Here is a 19,305-nt window from a genome sequence, read left to right as displayed (position 1 = left end):
CACACCGGCTGGCCGGCACTGCTGTTAGCCCTCCAGCCCCTGCCGCATCTGTATGATCTGGAGTAAGGCGGCACATCTTCGTCCGTGTGACCCTGGGCAGCACCAAGATGTGTCCGATAAACTGCAATCAGGGCTTGGCGCTGCTGCAGGGACTTCGCTCGGTGCTGCAGGGTGTCCCTCAGCTGGCCCTGCCTCTTGCTGGGACTCGCGCTCTGGGAAGAGAGCTGTGAAAGCCCACTGAGTGTGCGCCCCTGCAGCGTGGAGACGGCTGTGTGACCACGGCCACATGAGTCAGAGCCGAGCCTCCCCCCCCCCCGCCCCACTCCTGGCTGGCCGCGCCCTGGCAAAGGAAGTTTTTGAGGAGGAGGGGTCAGAGGGGGAGGAGGGGGAAGCACCCACGCATCTGGGGCTGACTCGCTCTTTCGCAAAATCTCTGGGAGGAGCCCCGGGGGCACAAAACTGTCTGGTTCCCCGGGCCAGACTGAGAGGGGCAGGGAGCCACACGGACTGGAGCTGCGGCCAGACATGGGCCGCCCGGGGCTGCTGCCGCTGCTGCTGCTGTCGCTTCAGACCTGCGTTCCAGGTAGGGACCGGGTGCCCAAAACACCTGCGCGGGGCACCGGGGCCCGAACGCAGTGAAGAGGGGGGAGGCGCGGGGGGCTCCGAGCTGGAGGAGTTGGAGGAGGGCGGCTCAGCCCCCAGCCCTCCCCCTCACGGAGTAATCCTCCAGCCAGCTGCAGCCCCACGCAGCACAGGACCCGGCCAGCAGTCGGTGCTCGGGAATACTCGTCGAGCGAAGGCTGTTAACAGCCGCCGAGTGAGTGCGCTCCTCTAACCTCCTTCCCTGCAGTTTCAAACTGGACGGGCAGAACTATTCTAGCCCTGTTTCACAGAGAAGGAAACAGGCTCAGAGCGGTCCTGGAGTAAGGGGGATTCTGGCCCGCAACTCTCTGCGCCAGGTCGGGGCTCCCCACCGCCCCCGCACCCACCCAGCCCCTGGAAAGACCGGGAGCACGGAGCCTTCTGTTACAAAAGATCTAAATAGGCCGAACGTCGCAGAGACAGGGGCTGGGGGAAGCCAGGGCTTGTCCCTGGAGGACCCTTCCCTTTCACTATCCCCTAGCTACCCTCTCAACTCCTTTCCCGGGAAATGTACGGGAGAGGGTTGAAAAGCGAGAGGAAATTGAGAAGGCACTGAGTCAGGGCGGGGCGGTTCAGCCATGAATAACCCGGAAAGGTCTCCGGATCTTTCGCGGCCAGGAATGAGTAATGACTCTAGAAGACTGCGAATTTGTGGTGGGGAATGGACCCCAGCAGGGAAGGCCGGGTGGGCGGGTAAAGGTGTTGGGGCGGGGCTAGTGGGCCAACTTATAACCACAGGACGCGCTAGTGGGAGGGGCGAGAAACTCGGGGGAGGAGCTGGGAGCGGGGCGAGAACCTCCGGCGAGGAGCTGAGGTGCTGCGAGGAGGAGCTGAGGTGCTGGGAGAGAACTTCGGGGAGGCTATAGCAGTTGGGGTTAGAACTTCCCGAGGGCTGATGGGTGAAGTTAAAACTTTGGCCTGGACTGATGGGCGGGGAGAGAATGTTGGGGAGAAGCTATGGAAAGGAGTAGAGTCTGGGGGCATTAAGGGGGGGATAGTCAGTGGGGGTCACCGGGAACTGGGGTAGAATGTAAAGATCAGCTGCAGTTGGGTGAGGGTAGAACGCCCTTAGGAGAGCTTGCGAAGCCAAATAGACCGAGGGCCGGTGGAATGGGGGAAAGGATCTAAATTGGAGCTGGCTGGAATATCCAGATGGACAGAGAGGGTGGGGATTGGACTCAGGATAGGCCCCGCGCTGATACAGAATTCAAGGGAAAATGAGCCAGGGCGTGACTTTAGGGAAAGACTGTTGGAAGGGATAGAACTTTAGGGTAGGGGGTGTAGATAAAACGTGGGGTTATAAATAGACCGGAAGTACTGCTGACCCGAACCCAGTGTTGGAACCAAAGGGCGGACAGAATGTGGAGCGCGAACCTGAGTGCACAAGGCCTGGAGACTTGGTCCTGGTACTGGGGCATGAAGGAGCAGGGAGGGGGAGGACCGCTCGGAGCTATAACAATCTCTCCTCTCCTCCCTCTTACCCCGCAGCCTCCTGGAGCTTGCAGTGCATGCTGTGTGGGAGGATCGGGATGTGCCAGGTGGAAGAGTGTGCCCGTGGCCAGGACCTCTGCAGGACCACGATCATGCGCATATGGGAAGGTGAGATTCCCCACTACAGCGCGACAGGGAACCTTATTTCACCAGTAATCAAGGAAATGCAAACGAAAAAGACAAGGAGACCCTATTTCATACCCACCAGATAGACAAGCTTTTAAACAATTTGACAATGCAGGGATGGATGAGGATGTGAAGCTGCAGACCCGGTTAATGAGGATAAATTCGTGCATGCACCGCACAGAGCAATTTGGCAATATCTAGTACAGATGACGATTAGCATACCCTCCTGCCAGCAATCCAACTTCTAGGAATATGGAAACCCCGAAGAACCTTGAACACACATGCCCGGGGACACACGTGTAAGAATGTTCTTAGCAGTTATGTTTGTGATACGGGTTAGTCATCAGTCGAGGAGAAACATTATGGTATAATCACACAATGGAATGCTCCACAGCAGTTTATTTATTTATTTATTTTTAAAGATTTTATTTATTTGACAGAGAGAGACAGCGAGAGAGGGAACACAAGCAGGGGGAGTGGGAGAGGGAGAAGCAGGCTCCCCAAGGGGCAGGGAGCCCGATGCGGGGCTCAATCCCAGGACCACGGGATCATGACCTGAGCTGAAGGCAGACGCTTAACGTCTGAGCCACCCAGGCGCTCTGCTCCACAGCAGTTTAAATGAAGGAACTTGAGCTGTAGGTATTAAAGTGGATACATCTCAAAAACATCAGGTTGAGAGGGAAAAAAGCATGTTTCAGGGTATGATATCTTTTAATATAAATAGTATATAACAATAGCCAATAAATAATGTATAAATAAATAATAGTATACATTATTATGTGTACCTAGTGTGAAAATCACCTACACCAGTGGTTGCTTCTGGACAGGGCATAAGGGGAATGGGATTTGGGGGAGTGAGCAGGAGGTTTTAACTCTATCTTTTAAATTTAAGTTCTTCTAAAAAATATCTGAAACAAATATAGCAAAATTTTCTAATATTTTATAAAATTTGGTGATGAATGCACAGTTATTTATTGTATCATTCTCTTATGCTTTTTGGCAAGCTTGTAACATTTTTCCTTTAAAGATTCCTATTAGAGGCATCTCCCTGCTAAAATCACTAAGCTGGGAGGGAGGGGTAGGTGGATCCAGACAGCCTCAGTGACAGTGTGGTCACTAAGAGGGAGTAGGCTCCCTGTGGTGGGAGGGCGAGGAGAGGAGACAGCTGGACCCCAGAGAAGAGGCCTGGCAAGGATCAGCCCTGGAAGTGGGTGACCTTAGGACCAGGAGCGTCAGAGGCTGGTTGGGTCCAGGGCAGCCTTTGGAGTAACAAAGATACATTCTTCACAGGAGGTGAAGAGCTGGAGGTGGTGGAGAGAGGCTGTGCCCACCCAGAGAAGAGCAACAGGACCATGAGCTATCGGACAGGCATGCAGATCATCACTCTTACGGAGGCCCTGTGTGGGACTGACTTGTGCAACCGACCCACCCCTGGTGAGCTGGGCAGCCCTCACGATCCCCAACCCCGCACCCATCATTCTCCTGATCCTGTCCCCACCAGCCCCGACTCTCAAATGCCAGTTTAACAAAAAGACTTAGAGAGGCTCAAGTTCTCCAGTTCCCACAGGAGAGGGTGGGAAGCCACAGATCCATGTTGCATGGTCATGTGTGCAGATTCCTCTTTCTGGGCCTGGCAAGAAAGGAAATTGGTTAAGGCCAGGCCCGTCCCAGTGACGTCAGTAAGAAGAGCACCTACGCAACCTGTTTCTCGTTCAGCCATGCTGACCTCAAACTTTCGTCTTTGGGCGGAGGCTGAATCAGATGTTTATTTTCAAGGAAGTGACAAGAGAGGGGACGCTGGCTTCAGCTTTCTGTTAGATGTGCTTAAGGAAAGCACTGATAATCGAGTCTAAGTAATTGTTCAAATCATAGATAATATTCAGAAGATTTAACAATATCAGTCAATGCAGAAGGCATTGATCAATCCTGGACCCCCCTCTTTAGCTGATGGATCTTGGAGACATAGGGTTCTAAAGAGAGACTTGGGAGTGGTCAAGGGTCCACCAGCAAGCTTGGAGCGCAGCTGTCAATTCAGTAATTTAATAAGTGGTAAAGCGATTATCAGCCCCCATTTCTCAGGCCATTTGACCCTGCTTGTGGCGACTGGAATAGTTGGTTAAACCACATCCTGTATTTATGTGATACGGGGATACAGAAGTGACCAAGACAGCTTTGGGCCTTAGCGTGGGCTTACGGTCAGTGGGGTGGGAGTGGGGGTGACAGACCCATCACCAAGCAGTGACTGCTCAGATTAGTCAGAGCCAGGATGGGGAAGCACGAGCAGAGGGGTCAGGACCATGAGACCTCTGGTCTGAGAGGGGCCAGAGCTGTAGTTGGGAAGCACAGTCCAGAATTTTCAGGGCTAAGATAAGGGAAACAGCGGCCCGAGTGATCAGGGCTGGGATGAATGAAGAATAGGGGCTGTGAGACCCTAGGGGAGATAACTGGTCAAAGAAGTTTTCCTCCAGGAAGCAACAACTAAGCTGGATCTTGAGGGATGAGCAGGAGCCAGACTGTTAAAAAGACAGTGGAAAGGGTTTTCTTTTTTTTTTTTTTTTTTAAAGGTGTGGATACTTAAACATGTTTAGTACTATGTTTCTTTTTCTTTTTTCTTTTTTCTTTTAAAGATTTTATTTATTTATTTGACAGAGAGAAAGATAGCGAGAGCAGGAACACAAGCAGGGGGAGTGGGAGAGGGAGAAGCAGGCTTCCTGCCGAGCAGGGAGCCGGATGTGGGACTCGATCCCAGGACCCTGGAATCATGACCTGAGCCGAAGGCAGACGCTTAACGACTGAGCCACCCAGGCGCCCTGGAAAGGGTTTTCTAGGAAGAGCAACAGACACCAAGGCCCAAAGGTGGATGAAAGTAGTATGACTGGAGGAAGGAAAAAACAAGGCAAGAGGAGCTGGAAATTGGCAGGGTCATATTACACAGGGCCTTCTAGGTTGTGGTGAGGAATATAGACCATACAGGCAGCAGGGGGAGGTCATAAAAGGGTTGAGGTTTTTTTGTTGGTTTGTTTGTTTTTTAGATTTATTTATTTATTTGAGAGGGAGAGCACACAACAAGTGGGGGGAGGGGCAGAGGGAGAGAATCTCAAGCAGACTCCCCACTGAGGGAGAAGCCTGATGCAGGGCTTGACATCATGAGCCATGAGATCGCAACCTGAGCCAAAATTATGAGTCAGACGCTTAACCGACTGAGCCACCCAGGTGTCCCAAGGGTTTTTGTGGGTTTTTTTAAGATTTTTTTTATTTATTTGAGAGAGAGAGAGCGAGCGTGAGCAGGGGGAGGAGCAGAGGGAAAGAGAGAATCTCAAGCAGACTCCCCACTGAATGTGGAGCCAACGGGTTGGGCAGGGGAGAAGGTTCGATCCCACAACCATGAGATCATGACCTGAGCGGAAACCAAGAGTCTGACACCCAACCGACTGAGTCATCCGGGCGCCCCGGTCATAAAAGGATTTTAAGCAGAGAGTGTCACGATCAGATTTGTACTTTGAACAAATGATTCTGACCTCAGAGGAGAGCAATGATGGAGGGAAAGTAGATGAGGGCAGTCCAACTTGGAGGTGGGTGAGGTTGTCCAGATGAAGAAGAGAGTAACTGCATTAGAATGTCAACCATGCTCATGGAGAGAAGTGGGTGGATTTTAAGAACTCTTTAGCAGGTCGATGAGCAGGACTTAGTGATGGATTAGACATGGGGGTAGGTTTGCAGTTCTGGTCATGATGGAGTCACATGTATCAGACTAATCTGCCAGTGAAAGCCAGAAAAGCTGGACAAATTATAAACAATTACTTGAGGTCACTGGAGAGCAGCTAATGAAGAGAGGACCTTGAGGTGCTACAATCTTTGAAATAAGGGAAGCACAGAAATTGAGTTATGCAGAAAGCTGGCTTTATCCTTGAGTGCACTTTCCAATTCACTGCTATGAAGGGGAAATAAAACCCAAATAAGAGAGATCATTGCTAGACTGAGAAGCCAGGGGTTAGAGTCTTTCTGGCTGCCAGAGCGTCTGAAGAATGAGAGGTAGAGTCCGGGAACGTATGAAACCACAGAAAAGGGAGTCCCCAAATCTGCATATTTCCTTTAAGTCATTGGCAAGCTGTACATGCACAGGGTGAGACTCCAAGGAACTCAGCAGAAAATAGTATCTGGGAAGCTACAGAACTGAAAAAGGATTCCAGCAGGCATATGATGCTGGAGAAACCAAAGTTGTGAAGTTGGAGAGAGAGGCCTTGGTAACCACCCCAAGCTTTCTGCTAAGACCATACCCTAGGTGTAAGGGCAAAACTGAGAGAGACCAGCCCTAAAGATTCCTACATTTGGGGCGCCTGGGTGGCTCAGTTGGTTGGGCGACTGCCTTCGGCTCAGGTCATGATCCTGGAGTCCCTGGATCGAGTCCCGCATCGGGCTCCCTGCTCGGCAGGGAGTCTGCTTCTCCCTCTGACCCTCCCCCCTCTCATGTGCTTGCTCTCTCTCATTCTCTCTCTCTCAAATAAATAAATAAATCTTTAAAAAAAAAAAAAAAAAGATTCCTACATTTGATCTTCAGCGGGAAGAAAACTGACCTTCTTGGGAAGAAAATAACATTATTTAGAGCCTTTCCAAATTTTCATTGTGATGTCTGGCATCTAATCAAAACTTACAAGGTACCCCAAAGAAAATTGAAAGGACCAATTAACAAGAAACCTAGAGACAAATCCAACAGTAGAAACAGACTCATAATGATTCAGATAGTGGAGTTATTAGACAGGGAAATTTAAAATAGCCATGATCAATATAGTCCAAAAAAGGGGTGCCTGGGTGGCTCAGTCGTTAAGCGTCTGCCTTCGGCTCAGGTCATGATCCCAGGGTCCTGGGATCGAGCCCCGAATCGGGTCTCTGCTCAGCAGGAAGCCTGCTTTTCCTTCTCCCACTCCCCCTGCTTGTGTTTCTTCTCTCGCTGTGTCTCTCTCTGTCAAATAAATAAATAAAATCTTTAAAAATATATATATATAGTCCAAAAAAATAGAGAGGATAAACTTTAACAGAAATGTGGAGTCTATTTTTTAATTCTAAAAATTTTTTTAAATGTTTTATTTATTTATTCATGAGAGTCAGAGAGAGAGAGAGTCAGAGGCAGAGGGAGAAGCAGGCTCCCCACCTAGCAGGGTGCCTGATGCGGGACTCGATCCCAGGACCCTGGAATCATGACCTGAGCCGAAGGCAGACGCTTAACCATCTGAGCCACCCAGGCGCCCTGGGAGTCCATTTTTTTAAAAGAGTCAAACAGGAGGGGTGCCTGGGTGGCTCAGATGGTTAAGCGTCTGCCTTCAGCTCAGGTCATGATCCCAGGGTCCTGGGATCGAGTCCCACATCGGGCTCCCTGCCCCTTGGGGAGCCTGCTTCTCCCTCTGCCTCCCTCTCTCTTTCTCTCTCTCTCTCTCTCATGAATAAATAAATAAAATCTTTAAAAAAAAAAAAAAAAGAGTCAAACAGGAAACACAGAATAGTGACTGAAATTAAGAACTCAATAGATGTGCTTAATAGAGCCCAGAAGCAGTGGGGCAAAAGGATTAAAGAACTAGAAGACAGGGCAGGAGACGTCTCCAGATTGGTGCCTAGATGTGGAGGATCAAGGAACCTGCCAGGTTTCTGCCCTGGGGGACTGAATGGGACCACCGCAGAGATATGGAATTCAGGAGAGAAAGAAGTTTAGAGAAGATGGAGAGCTTCCTTTGGGGCATGTAGAGATTCAGGTGTTTGAGGGATAGCAAGATGGCCTCTCCAGGAGGCAGTTGGGTGTACGGGTGTGGAGCTCAGAGAGAAGTTCCCAGCAGATGCGTGGAAATGAAGCCAGGTCAATGGATAACATCCCCATGGGAGAGAATGTGCACTGTGAGAAATGAAAAGGGCCTAAGACAGAACCCTGAGGATGACCCACATTTAGAAGAGCGACATAAGAACAAGAGTTTATGAGGGGACCTGAGGGTGGTATGATGGCGGTGATGGCAATCCGTGTTTTCATTTTCATGGAAGTTCATGTGAGAAGACATGGGTTGTTGGCATTTTAATTATTTTTTCTTTAGGGTTGGGGAAGATTTGGCCTTGGATGTAAGTGATTCACCTAATTCCAGCAGCTGGCCTGCCGGTTGAGAGAGTGGCTGAGACAGCCCTCTCCCTTATGTAGGACTTGGCCCCAACTCAACTTGGATATTTGGGATCAGGAAGGGGAGGGCATGCCAGGCTTCCGTGTGAGCCAAGGCCTGGCCGGAGGAATGACTCTAGTGTTTCCAGGGAAAAATAATTCACCCCCTTGGCCTGGACCAGCAGGTGTGAGAGGCTTATCACCGATCAATCAATCAAGCGAGGCTTGGATTCCTGACCCAATCGGGTAGTGCATTAATTATCTATCGCCTCAGTACAGATTGTCCCAAAACTTAAAACAAAAATGAGCAGGTATTATTTCACAAAGTTTCTGAAGGTCAGATTCTGAAGAATCTGGAAGTGGCTTAAGTAGGATGGTTCTGGATCTCTCATGAGGTGTGGTCAAGATGACAGCGGAGCTGCCATCATCCCAAGGCTCCCAAGGGAGATTTACTCACGTGGCTGGTCCCCTCCCGTGGCTTGGACAAAGGCCTCAGTTCCTCGCCACGTAGACCTCGCCATGGGGTGTCCGAGTGTTCTAACCGCATGACAGATGGACTTCCTCCAGACCAAGTAATCCAAGAGAGAGCCAGGAAGAAGTTGTGATGCCTTTTATGATCTAGCACAGGAATCATACACCATCATTTCCGCAATATCCCATTAGTTACACAGGTCAGCCCTATTCTTTGTGTGTGCGTACCAGGAAACAGGGGTCACTGGGGGCCGTCTCGGAGGTTGGCTACCACAGAGAACAATAGCAGGGTTTTAAGCAATTCTTCATTCATTCATTTAACAAATATTTACTGGATGTCTTCTCTGGCTCTGGCCCTGTGCTGGGTGGTGTTGGGACACAGTAATGATCAGGCAGCCCTGGCCCCACCTCCTGGGGCTCAGAGTCCAGTCAGACGGGGATGACCCAAAGTGGATGTGGCTGGGATTGGGGAGCCCAGTGGGGCACATTGATGCAGCCTCCGAGGTCAGGGAGGACTTCTTAGAGGAGGTGAAATTTGAGATGATGCCTGAAGAATGAGTAGGAGGAGACAGGGAAAGTAAGGAGCCGAGGGAGCGTGTTCTAGGCAAGGGCTGGATGCCAGTCAGCATGTACGTTCAGGGACTGTGGGAAGTCATGGGGAGTAGAGTTTGAGGGGCTAGTGTAGGGAGATGAGACAGGAGAGGTGGCCAGGACCCAGAGGTCCACACGGAGTAGCTTGGATATTATTCTGAGGGCACTGGGGAGCCATGGAGAGGTTTTGAGCAGAGCAGGCAGGGTCACATTTGAGTATTAGAAACATCCTTCTAGGGCCATGTGGGGCTGCACTGGATGGGGTAGGGGGGCAAGGATGGAAACCAGGAGGCCAGGTATTTGAAGAAGTTCTGACCTGGTCATGGGGCTGGAAAGGAGGGGATGGATGCTAGAAAGATTCAGGAGGTGGGATGGGCAGGGCTTTGATGATTGGCTGAAGGAGGAATTGATGCTAAGTTGAGTCTTCAAAGGAGCTAGATTTCCGGAACTCTCCCCATGGAGTCTCACCCTCCTGCCCCTCCCCAAACAGGTCGGACTTCCACCTTTCCCCGAATCCGAAGCCGTTACCTCGAATGTGTTTCCTGCGCCTCATCAGATCTGAGCTGTGAGAGGGGCTGGGACCAGAGCCTGCAATGCCGCAGCCCTACAGAACAGTGCGTGGAAGTGGTGACCCACCAGAGCCTGGAAGGTGAGCTCCAACCTGCCAGCAGCATCTCCCCCCTGCATTGCTCCTCCCCAAGGCTGCCCTTAACAAGGACCCCAGCATAACAAGGATTTAAGCAAGGTAGAAGGTTAGTTCTCTCACACACAAAAAAGTCTAGTGATAGGAAGTCCTGAGCCACTAGGACAGTTCTACCATCACCAGGAACCCAGATGCTTTCTCATTTCTTGAATATTGTTTCCATTTGCACAAATGCCTCATAGTCCAACATGGCTGCCAGAGCTCCAAACCTCATGTCCAAGTTCCAGGAAGGAGAAAGAAGAAAAGGAACAAAAAATAGGCACCCCTCCTTTTGTGGGGGTTCGCCTTTCTGGAAGTCCCATAAAACCCTTCTATTTATATCACATTGACCAGAACTTAGCCACATGATTATACCTATGGAAGCTGGAAAATGTGGTTTTGCCTAGATATATGGCTGCCCCAAATAAAATGAGGGTCCTATAATGAACAGTGAGGCAGGAAATGGACAGATGACTGCTGCGGTGGTGGGCAAGGCCAGTCTCAGCCCCTGAACAATCTGACCTCTCTCTTCTGCCCCCAACAGGCAGTCCAAGGGACGAGCACCACACCCGCGGCTGTGGCAACCTTCCGGGCTGCCCAGGCCCCACCGGCTTCCACAACAACCACACCTTCCACTTCCTGCGGTGCTGCAACACCACCAAATGCAATGGAGGCCCAGGTGAGGGGGCAGGGGACCCACGCAGCATGAGGCCGGGGTCGGGGCAGGGAGGTGTACCCGGGCTGCTGCCCCTCACTCGCAGGCCACCCCTCCTCTCTAGGTGTCCATCTCCCCTGAAAGCCCCTCCTCAAAGAAGGCTTGTGTGGAAATTCATCGTGCCCATCAAACCTTTACCAAAGACTCCTGCTTTATACTTCCTTGAATCCTTCCGCAGCTCACCGCCCTGGTCCATGCCACCGGGAGCTCTTGCCTAGATTGTTGCGATAACCTTCTCACTGGTCCCCCTGCTTCCGCTTCTGCCGCCTACAGCCGATGCTCAACACAGCAGCAAGGGTGATTTCTTAAAAATGTAAACCAGAGCATGTCACTCTCCTTCCTCAGGCACTGCAGCAACTCTTCTTTGCTCTCAGAGTAAAATCTAAAGACCATCCTATGCCCTCTGTAATCCAGCACCTGTCTGCCTCATGGTCTACATTGAGTTCCTGCAACTGCCAAACTCTCTCCTGCCTCAGGGCCTTTGCGCATTCAGTACCCTCCACCGGGAACACATCTCCCCCAAGAGTTTACCGGGCTGGCTACTTCTCATTTGTTAGGTCTCAGCTTAAAGTATTGTCCTCAGGGAAACATTCCCTGTCCCTCCTCTCCACTATAATCTCACTCCTTGGTGTTATTCTGTCTCCATAAACCAGTACCGTCCAACAGAACTTTCCACGGTGATAGAAATGTTCCATATCTGTACTGTCCAATATGGTAGCCACTAACTCATATGGCTGTTGAGCACTTGAAATGTGAAACTGAACTTTGAATTTTAGTTAATACGAATTCATTTCCGTGTAAATGTAAACAACCACACGTGGCTGGTGGCAACCATATTGGACAGTGTAGGTCTAAGTGGTAAGTGCTGTACGGCAGGGACTGTTTCGTCTTCCACAGCTGCTCGCCCAGTGCCTGGTCAGATAGGGGCTCAGGAGGAGCGGCGAGGTGGGATTTCTCTCACAGGTTCTATAAAGAACCCCCCAGAAGGGGCGCCTGGGTGGCTCAGTTAAGCGTCTGCCTTTGGCTCAGGTCATGATCTCAGGGTCCTGGGATTTAGTCTCACATCTGGCTCCCAGCTCAGCGGGGAGTCTGCTTCCTCTCCCTCTACCCCTCCCCCGGCTCATGCTCGTGCTCTCTCTCCCACTCTATCTCAAATAAATAAAATCTTTAAAAAAAAAAAAAAAGCCCTCCCCCTCTGAAGACAGTGCTGTTCCAATGCCTGACCACTAGGTGGCTCCATGACATCTCAGGCTGCGAGTTGACAGTTCTAGGGGAGGTAGTGCAAGGAAGGACACCCCTCACCCCACCTGCCCGCACCCCCATACTAATTTCCTTGGTTTCTGTGTCACTTGTCTTCTCCCAAGTCCTGGAACTTCAAAACCTGCCTCCGAATGGCCTCCAGTGTTACAGCTGTGAGGGGAACAGCACCCATGGATGTTCCTCCGAAGAGATTTCCCTGATCGCCTGCCAAGGCCCCATGAATCAATGTCTGGAAGCCACGGGCACTAATGGTGAGCCCTTCCAGGAGGCTGGGAGAGTATACTTGTGGGTGGGGGCTTGTGGGCCACAGGTCGACTTCAGGGAGCTGGGTCTTCCTGTGGAAAATGTAGGACTTCCTTCAGGAGGGTGCAAAGTGTCGTCAGGAATGAGGACTTCATTAAGAAATGAGCGTTCCCGCCACAGAAATGTGGACCTCTCTGGGGGTGGGACTTCCCACGAGGGGGTGGGACTTCCCGCGAGGGGGTGGGACTTCCTGCCGGCGTGGCGGGCTTCCATCCTGTGCCATCCTGGGCAGGTCTCTGTTCCAGGGGTTCTCAAACCTTTTCATCTCAAAATTCCTTCGTGCTCTTAAAAATTATTACTTATGGCAGATATATCTATAGATATTTACTGCATTAGGATTAAAACTGAGATATTTTAAGAGATGAAAATTATTAATTTATTTATTACTTATTTTTTTAGAGAGAGAGCCCGCAAGTGGGGGATGGGGAGAGGGCAGAGGGAGAGGGAGAGAGAGAATCTTAAGCAGGCTTCATGCCCAGCATGGAGCCCGCATCGGGGCTTGATCTCATGACCCTGAGGTCATAACCAAGAGTTGGACGCTTAACCGACTGAGCCACCCTGGTGCCCCTATTAATTTATTTTAAAATAAATTAATTTAAAAGAAAAATACAAAATAAAACCTCATTCCATGTGAACATAACATTTTTTACTTAAAAAAAAAAAATGACATTTTCCACAATGAAAACATTTAACAAGAAGACCGGTGTTGTTCTACCATTTCGCAAATCTCTTTCATGTCTGGCTTAATAGAAGATGGCTGGATCCTCATCCTCATATGGGCTTCTGCGTTCAGTCGGCTGCAAGATCACATGTCCCAGGGTTTCTGGAAAACCCCCACTGTACACTCACAAGAGTGGAAAAGTCGAATGATGCTTTAGCATTATTATGAGAGTAGTTTTGACTTCTCGGTTCCCCCAGAAGGGTCTGAGGGACCACACTTGAAACTGCTGCTTTCTTCAGGTGGGATCCGCCACAAGGTGGCAGGTCACCCGGTGAGCACTGCAGGCCCAGCCCCAGGAGCTGGGAGTCTCACACAGTCTTCTCTCTCCTCAGGGCTGGGCAACCCGAGCTACACAGTACGAGGTTGTGCAACTTCCTCATGGTGCCAGAGTCTCCACGTGGCTGAAGCCTTCAGCCTGACCCATCTCAACGTCTCATGCTGTACTGGAAACGGCTGTAACCACCCAGTCCTGGGTCACCAGCCCCGCATGGGCAGCGCCCCCCGGCCTGGTCCTGCCCACCTCAGCCTCATGGCCACCCTGCTTATAACTGCCAGACTGTGGGGAGGCACTCTCCTCTGGACCTGACCCCCCACACTCCCCTTTCCCTGGCTGGATCCAGAGGAGCCCTTTGCCCTCCCCTCAGCTCCCAGCCCTGCAGACTTGCTGTGTGACCTCAGGCCAGTGTGCTGCCCTCTCTGGGTCTCAGTTTTCCCACCTGTCTCACGGAGTTGCAGAACCAGGGGAGAAAAGCTGGAGAAAGACTGCAGGCCACCAGGAGAGGTCTTGTTATGTTAGCATTGTTGTACCATTGTTGTTATTATTAATTAATATTTGTTTTATTTAATATTTTATACTTAAAGATTTTTGTACCAGGGAACAAGGCCTGATCTTCCCTTCTCCGTAGCATCTCTCTTTGGGAGGATGAATGGGCGGGGGGGCACCTTTCGCCCACCGCCTGGAATTAGGGGTCACATTGTAGGACCCAGGCATCTGGGGCCCCAGCCTTGGGAGCAGTTCTCCATGGGCTTCCATCCTAAGCCACCTCCACATCAATTTCTGGGCTCCAACTCACTCACTCAAGCACTAACTTTCCAGTCTCTTCTCCCAAGCTCCAAAGGTCAAGACTACATTGTTGTTCTAAGGAGAGGCATCTGCATTTCCTAGGGGGTTCTGAGACCTGAGATGAATGGGAGGGATAATCTGATGGCCAGAACTCCCTGGGGGCCCTGCAGTGAGGAATCAGGACAGGACTACATTTCCCCAGATGCCCCGGTGGCAAGAGATAAAAGCTGGGCTCTTTTTCCTAGGATGCCTTCAGACTGACTGAGAAAAAGAACTCTCATTTCAATTGGCACCCTTGGGGCACAATATTGAAGAATTTACGTTTCCTATGATTTGCTGAGGCAGCCCAAAGAGACAAAATTACGTTCCCCAGGACCCTATGGCTAATGAAGAAAAGGATAAGACATCTTCCATGGTATTTGAGGGCAGGGAAGGGACGGGTTTCTTTTTAGGACCTCCTCAAATCACATAGCACTGAGCGTCACCGTGGTGGCTTAAAGAGGTGGCCTCAGTATCTCCACCTCTTTGAACGTGCGTGGCTCTGGGACTGCTTTGACCATGCCACGTTCTGGGCTCCAAGAAACTGGCTCTGGGGAAGCCAGCTGCCATGTCAAAAGCCTCCTGTGCTGAGGCTGCCGTGCTCTGGGGACGCCCACACTATTTCATGCATGGACGCCATGTGGGGAGAGAGCCCCAGATGTCTCAGCCATCTCAGCCCAGACACCAGACAAGTGGGCGAAGGAGGGGCCCTAGACGTCGCAACCCCAGCAGATGTAGCGTGCAGGAGAGTCGGGAAGCCCAGCTGTTTTTGTTTCCCAGGACTGCTGTAGTAACCAACTTTCAAACTGGGTGGCTTCCAGCAACAGAAATGTATGCTCTCAGAGTTCTGGATGCTAGAAGTCTGCAATCAAGGTGTTGGCAGTGCCGTGCTCTTTCTAAAGTCGCTGGGGAAGGATCCTTCCTGGCCTCGTCCTGGCTCCTGGGGGTTGCTGACAATCCTTGGTGTTTCTGGGCTTGCAGCCACGCTACTCCAATCTCTGCCTCTGTCCTCACGTGGCCTTCTCAGTGAATGTGGCTGTGCGGCTCCAAATCTCTCCCTCTCCTTACCAGGACACCACTCATTGGATTTAGGGACCTACCCTAATCCAGTGTGACCTCATCTTAATCCTATCTGCAAAGACCCTATTTCCAAATAAGGTCACATTCATAGGTCCTAGGGGTTAGAACTTCGATGTATGGGGCGGCGGGGGGGTGAGGGGGGTGGGCGGGGCGGGACACACAGTTCAATCCACGACCCCAGCCAGCAGCCAGAGCCAAGGTTTCAGATTAAGTGGCCCCATATGAACCATCGCACCCACCTCCAGCTGTTCCAGCCAGCCCATTTGGGCCCCGGTTCATCGTGGAGCAGATATGCACTGATCCTGCTGTGCCTTGCTCAAATTCCTGACCCACAGAATGGTAAAAGAAAAAGGTTATGGGGGCGCCTGGGTGGCTCAGTTGGTTAAGCGACTGCCTTCGGCTCGGGTCATGATCCTGGAGTCCCTGGATGGAGTCCCGCATCAGGCTCCCTGCTGGGCAGGGAGTCTGCTTCTCTCTCTGACCCTCCCCCCCTCATGTGCTCTCTCTCTCTCATTCTCTCTCTCTCAAATAAATAAATAAAATCTTTGGAAAAAAAGAAAAAGGTTATGGTTTCACACCACTGAGTTTTGGGGCATTTTGTTATGCTGCAATGTTAATGGGAATAGTCATTTGTTTGGTAGTTTGCTAACCCTCCCCACTATAATCTCCATAAAGGGCAAGACCTTCATTTGCTCACTACTACTGTATTCACAGTACCGAGATGAATAATGCCTGGAACATGGCAGGTAATTAAGGAAGAAAAGAGGGAAGGAAGGACAGGAGGAAGGAAAGATCACATCTTTAGTCTCTTACAACAAAAACTCGCTAGGGCTCTATCTCTCATGATGCCCTACAGCAGAGATGAGGCCAAGATAACATTTTCTGAGCTGCTCTACAATTAAAATTGAGGGTAGTTTCCCCTTTCCCGTGATTGCCTACCACAGAAGTTGGAGGCTAGGATTACATCCACCAGGATGCCCTCCAGCAGAGCCTGGAGGCTAGGAATACATTTCCCATGATGTCTTGCAGCAGGAATGGAGGTTAGGACTGCATCTGCCATGAGACCCTGTGGCAGAGACTGGGGGCTAGGATTACATCTCCCAGCATGCCCTCCAGTGAGGATCAGAGGTTTGAAATACATGTCCCATGATGTCTTACAGCAGATCTTGAGGCTCAGGATACATTTCTCATAATGTTCTACAACAGAGTTTGTGATCAGGACCTCATCGTTAATGGCTCCCAAGTTTTTGTTCAGGGATTTCGGTTGCAAGAAATAAAATCCGTTTAAGCTGACTTAAGCAAAACGACATTATTGGAAGTTTAGAATCCAAGCAAGAGCTGGGTCTCTGGGCCTCACTAGGGACAAGAAATAGAATTGAAAAGCTGTGTGAAATCAAGGTTGTCTCCCTTTTGCAGAATCTCTCTCTGTCTCTGTCTCTGTCTCTCTCTCTTTCTCTCTCTGAATGTGTGGTTTCCCTCCTGGGCTTCCACTTTATTTTTCTGTCTCCGCATAGACCCCCTTCTTCCGCCTCACACACAGTAGCCAAATATGCCCTTGAAATGTCAAGTACCAAGAACTCCTCATGTCCCAGTTCTAAAACTTGAGCTAGCAGACAGACCCTGATGGGGTCTAGTTGGGGTCAGTCCTCTGCCTCTGACCCTCTCTGCTACAGCCAGGGAAGTTCACATCTAAGTCAGGAAGCTGGGACAGTTGTTCAGGTCATGAACAGGCATCCACTGCTCCTGCAGCTCTCGTGGTACATGGTATGCAGCCCACTCAGCCGGAGCTGGAAAAGCAATCTGCCTGAGAGGAATCCTACCACGAGGATGGGAGACCAGCTGAAAAAGTGAACTGTCACTCGGAGTGTTTTAATCTGCAAGCAGGGCTGCCTCCTTATACTCTATATGAATCAGAAACAACACAGAGGTCAGGGATGTATGCAACCGGACACCCAACTCAAACTGGTTGAAACAAAGAAGAAATTGATTATTTAAATGACAAGAGATCATACCCTAAAGGATCCATTCAGGCTTGTCCACCTCATGGCCCCAAGATGGCCGCTGCAATTCCAGACATCATAGCCACATTCAGAGGCAATAACAAAAGGCCATCTCTTCTTGGGTCTCTTTTTTTTAAAACAAAGAGAATTTAACCCAACACTTGCAAGCCGACTTGCCCTCACATTTTATTTGCCTGATTTGTTTCATACACCTATGCCTACAACAATCACTGGAAGGGGGCATGGAACCATCATACTGAGCAAAATATATTCAGACCCCACTCCTGAGGTCTCCCTTGCGTCGTCTGGCTACTAAAGAAAGGAGATGCCTGAACAAAATCAGGCTTCTCTTAAAAAGGAAAAAGTGGTGGTGGGGGGGGGTGGCGCCTGGGTGGTGCAATCAGTTAAACCTCCCACTCTTGGTTTTGGCTCAGGTCCTGATCTCAGGGTCCTGAGATCGAGCCCTGCCTTGGGCTAGCGCTCAGCGCTGAGTCAGCTTCAGATTCTCTCTCCCTCTCCCTCTGCCCCTCCTGCTCATGCTCTCTCTCTCTCTAAAATAAACAAATAGGGACACCTCAGTGGCTCAGTCAGTTAAGCATCTGCCTTCAGCTCAGGTCATGATCTTGGGGTCCTGGGATTGAGCCCCCCGAGTCAGGCTCCCTGCTCAGTGGGGAGACTGCTTTTCCCTCTCCCTCCAGTGGTGCTCTCTCTATACATATATCTCTCTCTCTCAAATAAATAAATAAATCTTTTTTAAAAAATAAACAAATTAATCTTAAAAAAAAAAAGGAAAAAGGGGGAGGGAATGTGTATTAGGGGGGAAAAACACCCAGTTTTTCTCCCATAGATGGAAAAACCCAGTTCTTCCCACTGTGTCTTTCCCCTGTGTGCCTCCTTTTCCTTCACTGTCACACTCACAACACTTCTGGTCACCAAATCTGGGGGAGTTTTCCCACGCCCAGCAATTCTCTGTGACATGGGCTGGGTGTCCCACAACTGAACTCAACTCTGACACGATCTACCTGGAGAAGGCATCAGATCCCACAGGCAAAGGGCTCAGGCCCACAAGCACACTGCTCTTCCCACTTCAGATGCCGATCACAAGAGCAGGCTGTCACCTGTACTTCTGACCCACTGGTTAAAAATCAGAGGTTCCCATGACCCCCTCTCCGGGTTGGATTAATTTGCTAGCGTGGCTCGCAGAACGCAGGGAAACAGTGTGCTTACATTTACCAGTTCATTATAGAAGGATATGACAAAGGATACAGATGAGCATCCAGACAGAGGTGAGGCGTAGGGCAAGGTATGCGCGAAGGGGCATGGAACTCTCCACGGCGAGCACTTTCCCAGCATCTTCACAGGCTCATCAACCTGGAAGCCCCCCAAACCTTGTAACTTTTGCAATTTTATGGAGGCTTCATTCCATAGGCATGATCATTCTCTAACTCCATTTTCCACCCTTCTCCCTTCTCAAGAGAATGGGGGGCAGGGCTGAAAATTCCAAGCTTCTAATCACAGTTTGCTCTCTTGGGTGACCAGCTCTCTTCCAGGAGCCGTCCAGAAGCCCACCCAGAGTCTCCTCATTAAAATAAAAGACACTCTGGGTCGGCTGGGTGGCTCAGTCATTGAGCGTCTGCCTTTGGCTCAGGTCGTGATCCCAGGGTCCTGGGATCGAGCCCCGCATCGGGCTCCCTGCTCCGAGGGAGGCCTGCTTCTCCCTCTCCCACTCCCCCTGCTTGTGTTCCCCCTCTCTCTGTGTCTCTCTGTCAAATAAATAAATAAAATCTTTAAAAAGAAAATAAAAGACACTCCTATCACCCAGGAAATTATAAGGATTTCAGGAGCTCTGTGCCAGGAACCAGGGGCAGAGACCAAATACACACTTCTAGTACCTCCCAGAATGATATTGAGTAAACAACTAACAAAGTCTGCACTATCCCAACACTTCAAAAAATTCAAGAATGGTCAACTCATGGTGTACCCATCCC

At 50.5% G+C, this 19,305-nt stretch overlaps 1 protein-coding gene across 1 annotated transcript; it reads left to right on the top strand.

Moving 5' to 3' along the window:
* Positions 1–431: 431 nt before the first annotated feature.
* Positions 432–14,016, top strand: PLAUR (plasminogen activator, urokinase receptor). The gene is given in 9 exon segments (XM_036107354.2): positions 432–583; positions 2,131–2,241; positions 3,550–3,693; positions 9,945–10,103; positions 10,681–10,815; positions 12,216–12,272; positions 12,275–12,306; positions 12,308–12,362; positions 13,468–14,016. Coding segments are annotated over 9 exon segments (1,005 nt in total). The 5' UTR covers positions 432–525; the 3' UTR covers positions 13,722–14,016.
* Positions 14,017–19,305: the final 5,289 nt, after the last annotated feature.

This window comes from Halichoerus grypus, chromosome 15, assembly GCF_964656455.1.
Source record: "Halichoerus grypus chromosome 15, mHalGry1.hap1.1, whole genome shotgun sequence".
NCBI lineage: Eukaryota > Metazoa > Chordata > Mammalia > Carnivora > Phocidae > Halichoerus > Halichoerus grypus.
Note: the sequence above shows the minus strand (reverse complement) of the source record. Positions and strands in the feature narration are given on the sequence as shown.